The sequence below is a fragment of the Indicator indicator genome, chromosome 36, assembly GCF_027791375.1.
Source record: "Indicator indicator isolate 239-I01 chromosome 36, UM_Iind_1.1, whole genome shotgun sequence".
Taxonomy (NCBI): domain Eukaryota; kingdom Metazoa; phylum Chordata; class Aves; order Piciformes; family Indicatoridae; genus Indicator; species Indicator indicator.
The window spans coordinates 2,269,790-2,278,653 of NC_072045.1; the positions used below are offsets into that span (position 1 = coordinate 2,269,790).

General features: G+C 64.6%; 1 protein-coding gene across 1 annotated transcript; it reads right to left on the reverse strand.

The window, feature by feature from the left end:
• Positions 1 to 816: 816 nt before the first annotated feature.
• ISYNA1 (inositol-3-phosphate synthase 1) lies at positions 817 to 3,938 on the reverse strand. Its single transcript, XM_054396232.1, has 10 exons — positions 3,825 to 3,938; positions 3,570 to 3,731; positions 3,267 to 3,396; positions 2,997 to 3,190; positions 2,765 to 2,914; positions 2,472 to 2,687; positions 2,219 to 2,383; positions 2,029 to 2,142; positions 1,732 to 1,949; positions 817 to 1,033 (listed from the first exon to the last, which is right to left on the reverse strand). Exons 1-10 carry the CDS (start codon positions 3,936 to 3,938, stop codon positions 817 to 819), a joined length of 1,680 nt encoding a protein of 559 aa, XP_054252207.1.
• Positions 3,939 to 8,864: the final 4,926 nt, after the last annotated feature.

Genomic DNA, 8,864 nt, shown 5'->3' on the forward strand with positions numbered 1-8,864 from the left:
CCCAGCCCCGTCTGTGTGCTCAGCCAGCACTGTGATCCCCAATTCCAGACCCCCCACCCCCGAGTGCCAGACCGGGGCCCCCCCTGCCCCCCCCGGCCCCCCGGAACCACTCTGTAAAATTTTAATATGAAGGAATTTTTTTGTGTGGTTTTCCCCCCCCCCCCTCTTTTATAACAGAAAGGACCTCAAACTGCCCCTCCTCCCCCCCCCCAAAATAAAACGAACCCTGCACCCAGGGCCCCTCCCTCTGTACAGCCCCACACCAGGCGGGGACCCCCCAACTGCCCCCCCACCCCCTTAGGGGTAGTGCCCACCCTAGGCATAGTCGTTCTGTGTAGGGATCCCCCCCCCCCCCAATTTCTAGTCCTCAAAGCCTTTAGAGCTTATCAGAATAAATTGGGGGGCTCCCCCCAAAACCAACCAAACAAAAAATCCCTCCCCCAATAAATGTAATTTGATTTTTTTTCAGAAGGTGCCAGCCTTTGGCTCTCACTTTGCCTGGGGCTGGGGAGGGGGGCACAGGGTTGAGGGGCAGCACAGGGTCAGGGGGTGGGGGTCCCAGGCACCAAGTGAGCAGGGGGAGGGGGTCACACTGTGCTCCAGGTTTATTGGCAGGTACAAAGCTTCACAGTTTGAGTTGGCATCGGAGCTGGGCAGCACCGAGCACTTGAGGGGGGGGGCCACACACCACAGGGCATGGGCACCACCCCTCTCCCCACCAGACCCCAAATCCGCCCCCCCCCCCCCCCCCCCGCCCCGCCTACAACTCCCCTCCCCCCTAGAAAGCTGCTATGAGATACAGAAAGGCCTCGGCCCCTAGTCAGCCCCATCCACGTGCAGGGGGGTGTGAGGGCCCACCGGCCGGGGGGTGCCAGGACAAGGGTGCCCGTTGAGCTGGGTGGGCATCGAGGTCTTCTTGGGGGTGAGGGGGCAGGTGGCCCCTCCGGGGCAAGAGCGCTTGGGGCTGGGGCTCGGCCGCTGCATCTTGTGCTCCAGCAGCATGTGGTGCTGGGGGGGCAGCCCCAGGCAGGCCCTGAGGGGACACAAAGTGGGGGCTCAGAGGTGGGCACCCCAGAGCTGGGGAAAGCAGGTACAGGGTGGCACCAGGCACCCCCTGTGCCATGAGCCAGCTGTGCTGGGGACCCTGTATTGGTGTGGGCAGCCTGGGCACTAGGACCCATCATGCTGGGCACCAGGATCCATAGGTGTTGGGCACAGCCCTGGGCATCAGGTACTGAATCCCCACTGGTGTAGGACCCTTTGGGCATTAGGTGCCAGGGTCTGAGGATGTTGGGTACCCTGGGCATTGGGGCCTGCTCCCATTGTGCACCCCAGACTCTGGGAACTGGGGACCCCATCCACACTAGGAGCTGTTGGTGCTGGGCATCACCAGGACCTGCCAGCACTGAACACCCTGGGCATTAAGACTATCACCTTTGGGCATCATGCACCATTGGGCACTGGGACCCACTGGTAGTGGGCACAGGTACCCCTGGGTGATGAGCTGGGGAGCCCACTGGTGGCACCAGCACCTTGGGCACACCAGGCTTTGGGCAGCAGGGCTGGGTTTGGACACCCCATAGATGGGTGCGGGAACCTTTAGGTGCTGGCACCCAAGGGTGTTGGCACCTTGGGTATCAAGCCCTGGGACATCTCTGTGAGCCTCTGATGCCACCATGGGGTGGGTGGGAGAGGGCACCTGCAAGCGAGGGGACTCCCCCCCCAGGGTACCTCAGGATGTTCTCGATGCAGCTGCGCTGGCGGAAGAGGGCATTGACTACAGGGGTGCCCTCGGGCACCAGCGGTGCCTTGCAGAGGAAGGCGACGATGGAGAGGACGCTGTGGAAGCCTTGGAAGTCGACGTCAGCCTCGGTGCGGAAGGTGATGCGCTGGCACAGCTCCGTCAGGATGGCCAAGTCCAGGATGATTGGGCTGGCCAGCAGCGAGTCCTGCGGGCACACAGCGTCAGCCGCACCCCGGGCACGTGCCCCCTGCCCCAGGCACGCCCTGGGCACCTGCCCGCCGCACCTCACAGGTGTTGTGGATGACGATGGTGTTGGTGCCGCCCATCATGATCTCCGAGGTGTACTCGTCCAGTGCCCGCTTGCTGTCCCCCACGTAGGGCACATACTTGATCACCACCTGCAGGGCACATCCCAGTCACCACCTAGGCACCCTGCTGGCACTGCAGGTGTGCCCCTCCTGTCCCCTGACTCACGCAGTGGTCAGGCTTGTCCTGGGGGCCATAGAGGATGGGGTTGGCCTGCACTGTGTCATCCACCACATTGCTCTTGGAGATCTCCTTGGAGCGGAACTGCTGCGGGGCTGAGAGGTTCTTCCCATCGTTGTTCCCCAGGTGGTTGTAGCTCACGATGGACTTGGTCTGGACAGGATGTGCCAGCAGGTCACCCCCCGACCCCCACCCCCCTTCATGGGCAGGTTCTCCTCTGGACCACCTTGTCCCCACGTACCTTGAGCCCAGCTCCCACCAGGAAGTCCACCAGCACTGACTTGAGCTTGGTCTGCCCGGACTTGAAGTCATCTCCGCAGATGAAGACTTGGCGCTGGGTGGCCAGCTCCACTGCCCCTGGCACAAAGGTGTTCTGGGGGGAGCCATTGATGTAGGCACAGCCCTCCAGGATGCTGGCCACGGCAAACAGCGTGGATGGGGACACCTCCAGGCCTTGCTGCAGGGACAGGGAGTGGGCTCAGCAGCGCTGAGGTGGCATTGCCACCCCACTGGCCACCTGCCCTGTGCCCTGACCTCGATGGCCTGCAGCAGGTTGGCTGCGGTGTCGTTGAGCCCTGGCACCACGTCGCAGAAGCGCTCAGTGTTGGCTGTCCAGAGCACAATGACTTTGTCCACTCCACTGCTCTCCTTGAAGTCCCGAATGTCCCTGCGGATCTGCTCCACCTGGGGCACCACCGAGGGGGAGGGGTCAGCGCGATGGCGTCCCCCTGTCACCTCCCTGTGCGTGTCCCCTCCCCACCAGGACCTGCTCAGCCATGGACCCGTGGAGGACGTTGTCCGCCCGCTCCTCCTGGTTGGCAGCAATGAACTCGGGGATGTAGATGGACGGCCGAGGCTTCAGCTTCTCCATATGGGGCCAGAGCTGCTCCTGCAGCGGCCAGTCCAGCACCTCCGCCCGGCGCATGGCCTCTGCCAGGTTCAGCGAGGAGATGTCCCAGCCTAGGGGACAGGAGGTGACCTAACTGCTCGGGGTGCCCCACGCCCCGCCGCGGGGCCCCTCCCGTGCCCCACCTACCATCAAAGACGATGTCGTTGGGGTGCACCATGGGCAGGAGGTCCCGGAATGGCACATAAACGTCCCCGGTGGGGCCGGTGCCCAGGCAGACAGTGGAGGCTTGGAGCAGGGAGCCGTAGTAGTTGGCTTTCTGAGATGGAGAGAACAGGACTGAGCCATCGGCTTGGGGGAGGGGGTCTTCAGCACCCCCAAAACGGGGGCCCATGGCTGCAGACCACCTCCGCAGCGGCAGGGAGCAGATGGAGGTGCAGGACCCAGCTGGAGGTGCAAGCAGCCGAGTGGCCACGGGGAGAAGACACCGACCTTGCGCCCGGTCTTGGTCATCCAGGACAAGCCCAGCTTGTTGGCCAGCACGGCGGCCGTCACTGTGGTGCCGTTGTTACCTCCCCAGCCCACCAGCATCACCCCGAGGCGGGGCACCTGCCGCGCTGTCCGGAACGTGAAGCGAGTCGAGCATGGCCTCACCTGCGGGGCACAGACGAGGGGACGTTTGTGGCCGAGCAGGGCCAGGGCCAGGGCCACGCCGCGGCGGTGCCCTGCGCTGCCCCGCGGACGTACCCGGGTGGCGCCGTTCTCCTTGCAGACGTGCACGCTGCTGTAGGTGTACTGCGCCTCGATGAACTCCTTGCTGTAGGTCACGTCGGGGCTCTCCACAAGGAAGGGCTCTGCCATTGTTCCTGCAGCTGGAAGGGGAAGAAATGGGTGGCAGCCCCGCAGGCCTGGGACGCTGGGCTAGCCTCTAGCCCCCCGCCCCAGCGAACTCCGGCACCGCTAGCTCTGTGCCCCGCGGCCTCCCAGCGTGGCGGTGGCGGTAGTGGGGCTGCCACCGTGGCCCCTTTCCGAGCGTGCCCCAGCATCCGGGACTGGAAGTGACACTCGCCCCGACCTCAGCGAGCCCCCAGCAAGGCAGAGGGTGCTGCTGGGGCACGCAAGAGGGCTCACTGTATCCCCTCCCTGCGGTGACAGGGGGCACAGAAGGGCACGGGGGGGCTAGGAGTTCTCGTGGGGGACATGAGGACAGGGCTGGTCCCGCTTCTTGAGGTGCAGAGGACACGGAGGACAGCGCTGTCTCCACTCCTCGGGGTGGCAGTGGGTGCAGGGGACATGGGACAGGGGCTGTCCCCGCCCCCTGGGATAGCAGGGAGTGAAAGCGACATGGGGGCAGGGAGCGTCCCTGCTCCTTGGAGTAGCAAAGAGCACAGGGGACATGGGGACTGTCCCCGCGCCCAGGGGTGCTGGGAAACACGGCTCCAGGGACACGGGACCGAAGCACCAAAGAAGCTCCTTCCCGGGCCGCCCCCACCCTCCCCGCGGATACTCACCGGCCGGGCCGGGCGCGCTGGAGCCGGTGCAAGTTACCGGTGGCGGTGCCTGTGCTGCCCCACTGGGGATGGTGCGATCGCGGCTGCGGCCGCTCCGGCTCCCGTCGCTTAATCGGCTCCCAGACCCCACCCTGCCCCGCCCCCCGCCCCGCCCCCCCGCGCCCCCCGCGCCCCCTGCACGTGCCCAGCCGCCCCGGTCACTGAACCCCCCCCCTGGGCCTCTCGGACTCCCCCGGTCCTCCCCACTTCCCTCCGGGCCTGGCCCTGCGGCAGGTGCGGGGCGGCCCCAGGACCCCCCCGATGGCTTTTTACCGGGGTGGGGGCGCGGGGGGGCAGCGGCCGCTGACCTGGGAAGGGGAAGTGGCTCCGAGGACCGGGACAGCGACTGGGGGTCCCGCCGCCGCCTTCCGGCTATTGACGGCCCCGGCCGACGGCTTCCTGCGGGACCGGGGCCCCCGCGGCTTCCCACGGCACCGGCTCCCGGGGCCGCACCCACGGTGCTGTCAGCCCCTGGCACGGGCGCCGGCACTGGCATCCTGGCACCGGCTTCCCGGCACCGCTGTCCTGCCCCCGGTATTCCGCTGCCTCCATCATGGGCACTCTGCAGCCCCCAAAATGGGCACCCCCTATCACAGCACCCTCCAGCCTCCAGCAATCAAATGGCTTCGGCATTCTGGCACCCTGCAGCCCTAAGCATGAGACCCCAAAGGTGATTAGCACCCTACAGCCCCCCCTACATAGGCACCCCAGAGCCCCTGGTACCAGCACCTCATCATCCTCCACCCCCCAGCGTGGGCACAACTCCTCGGAATCCTGGCACCCTGCAGTCCCTGGCGTATGCACTCCACCAGCCTTGGCAGTGGCAATCCTGTAGCTCCTCCACGTGCACCCCTGGGTCTCTGGCATCAGCACCCCAGCACCCTGCAGCCCCCAGTAAAGACACCCCCCCTGGTACTCTGCAGCCTCCAGCATGGGCACCCTGGAGACTCTGGCACCCCAAAGACCATGGCAGTGGCACCCCGGAGCTCCTGGCACAGTCCGCCCACCCTGGCAGCCGCTGGCGATGCGGGCGGGGAAGGGGGGGAGGGTAGGCAGCCGTGCCCTGTGTGCGGCCACGTCCCACATGGGCCATGGGAACGCTGGGGGTGCCCGGGGGCTGTTCCCGAGAAAGGGCAGCGTGGCAGCGAGGGGCCGTGGTTGGCACCCCCGCTCTGCTGTGCCCCCCGGGGGCCCGGCTGCCTTTCAATGGGCAGGCCCCGCTTCAAAGGAGCCCCCGGAGCAGGAGCAACGCCCCTGCCCCTTCCCCACCCGCTCCCCTCAGACGTGGCGAGGACAGCTCTGCTCCGTGCCACCGCCACCCACCCGCCCGCTCGCCCGCGGCCTTGGCTCCGTGGGTGCAACGCTGGCATCGCAACGTTGCCATCTCCACCCATCCTCCTCCTGGCACCAAACGGGACGGGGACCAAGCTGGGGGGCACCTGCCAGCGGGCAGGCAGGCGGGTGGCCGCGGGGAGAGGCGGCGGTGGGCACGGCGGTGGCAAAGGGGTGGGGGGCCCCCGTCCGGCCCTCTGGCCATGGAGGAACAATGATCCCTTGGTGCCGGGGCCGAGGCACAAAACGAGCCCCGCGCTGGAATGCCGCTGCCTCAGCGAATTATTGAAACAAAAATAACATTTCTTTGTACAATGATCCTGGGGCGGGGAGGGTCCGGGCAGCGCTGCCAGGGGCTCAGAACTGGTATTTTTCCACTGCTTTTCCGTCTTCTTTTTTTTTTTTTTTTTGCCTTGCCCCCCTCCCAGATCTCCACCATTGTTCCTCTCCCCCACTCCCTTCCCACTCCTCCCACGCTCGGCACCACATGAGCAGGGCTCCCTTGTTTTCCCCGCTCGCCCATCGCGCTCATGGGCCCGGAGCCCGGGACGGGCGCCCAGCGCCTTCGCTCCCCAGCTGCCGGGGGCTGGCCGGGGGCCAGGCTGAGCTGTGGAGCCATAGCGACCAGGCCGCTCCCCCAGCAATGATGCCCACCCCCCACCTTGCTCCAGCAGATTCCCCCCGCCCCCGACTCAGTCCCTGGGGATGGGCAGCAGAGCCGCCGAGACCCCAGGAGCTCCCTGCTGCGGCACAAACTCTCCGGTGGTTCCTTGTGAGCAGGTTCAGGACCTGATTCTGCTGCTGCTGGTTGGGATGCTCCCTGTGACGGGAAAAGCTTGGCTGTAGGGGACACAGGCAGGACGCTCCCGGGTACCCCTCTCCCCGAGCAGGTCAAGGTCAACCCAAGCAGCCTCAGATTTATGCGTTATAGACACAAAGCTCTGGCACTCCTTGGCCACGTTTCCCTCCCTTCATGGCTGTTTTTTTTCCCTTGGTGTAGAACAATCGGCAGGCTCCAAGTCATCCTTATCTCTGCCTGCACTGGCTGCTCCCAGCTCCTTGTCCTCTCCTCCCTAGCCCTGTGCCATCACCCTCTGGGTGCTGTGTGCCCAAAGATGGACCCACACGTGGGAAGGGGAGAGGATGGATGGATGGAATGGAGGGATGGAAACAGCCAGATGGGCAGCTCAGGGTGTCTGTGCTGATGGTGGAGGTGCAGCAGCTGCCCTACAAGAGGGCTCAGCGCCATCAGACCGTGTCAAGGACAAGTTATTCTAATGAGCTTCCTCCTGTAAACGAGCCACCAGCAAAAGGTGCCCAGGAAAATCCCCACGGGTGCTTTTGCCAGGATTCAGGCATCCCTCAGAACTGCCCAGGGCAGCCAGGACACAGTGCGGTCATCTCTGCCTTCCCACGACCCTTGTTTAAGGGCAGCTCCAGCCTGGTGTGGTCCAAAGTAACACTTTGCCCTGGTGTGACCTGAGTTCCCCGGGCTCTTCCTGAGCCTGCTCGGTGGGCTCAGCTGGGGGACACCCAGACACAGCCTGGAGCTGCTGCTCCAGGTGCCCAGGTCGGGTTCCCGGCCGGGCACAGCTGAGGAGGCAGTGCTGGAGCTTGGCTCTGGCACAGAGGCCGCAGCCAGTAAATTTCCACTGGGGCAGCTCCCAGTTAATGAGCTCAGTGACTGACCCTGTCCAGAGCTGGAGCTGCCAGCAGGCGAGAGGAATTCCCCAGGGAAGCTGGGACGGGAGGGGATGGGGACCCTTGCACCCCGCACATGACCCAGCCCTTCATCAGCTGAACACCCCAGGGCAGCTCCAAGGCGTGAAGCACACGCTTGTGAGGGATGAAAGATGGCAAAGGGGGGTCCTGGGTGGAGCATTTTGGCTCAGAGGCAGCTTTGAAACCAAAACCCTGGGGCTGTGGGGAGCTGCAGGACAGCAGCACACCCAGCGCGGCTCAGCTCTTGCTCCCTAACCAACGTCTGTGGGAGGCTCACCTCCCTGCATGGGTGCTCAAGGTACTGCCAGGTCCAAGGTCAGGGCTGGTGAGGCAGGAAGGGGCCAAGCCCTCTGGAATGTGTTGTCAGTGCTGAGTTATTTTCATCTTCTGTGTTTTGCCATTTTGGAGGTGGGATCCAGAGCCCTGCACTAAGCTGCAGACCAGCACAGGCTGATGGATCAAGCAAAGACCCACCGGTGGGCTCAAGACCAGTAGACCTGTGCCCCCTCTGTTAGAGCAGGAGACCCCAAAGCAGGCAGCACAGAAGACCCCAGAAGCTGTTCAGAGGATTTTATGCTCCTGAGCAGCTCCTAGAGTGGTTTAGTCCTGTTTTATTTTGCCTGCTTCAGCCACTGGGTGGGGTGCCACAGAAGGTAGGCCCAGGGCAGGCTGCCATAGTAGCAGCAGTCTTGCTCCAGCCCAGATGCTGTTTGCATCCTGAGCTGCATGGTTCAGACCCATGGATGGGGTGGAAGCTTGGACAGGCAGCAGCCACCCCAGGCTCATTCACTGCTCCAGCAGCTGCTCCAGCAGCTCCTGCAGCCCACCCAGCAGGAGCCAGCTCAGGTGTCAGACCCAGCTCAGCACTCCATACAGGGCACAACAGCTGGAGGGTGGCACTTGGACCAGGCCTGGACCCTCCCCAGAGGCCACCTGCTGTCAGAAAGAGCCACCATAAGCCAGGAAGCTCCAGCACTGCACAATTCCCAAGGATGTGGTAAGAACTCCAGCTCCTCCCAAACTCCTTTTTGCTGCCACCAGACTTTCTGCCTGGTGAGACCTGCCCCGTGCTGGTAGAACTCCCCTCTAAACCTGCACACAGTGCTGGATGCCTCTCCAAAAGCAGCCTTTTCCCCCCCTCCCCCAAGACTGAGCCTTCGTGCTGCTGGGAGCAGGAAGCCCC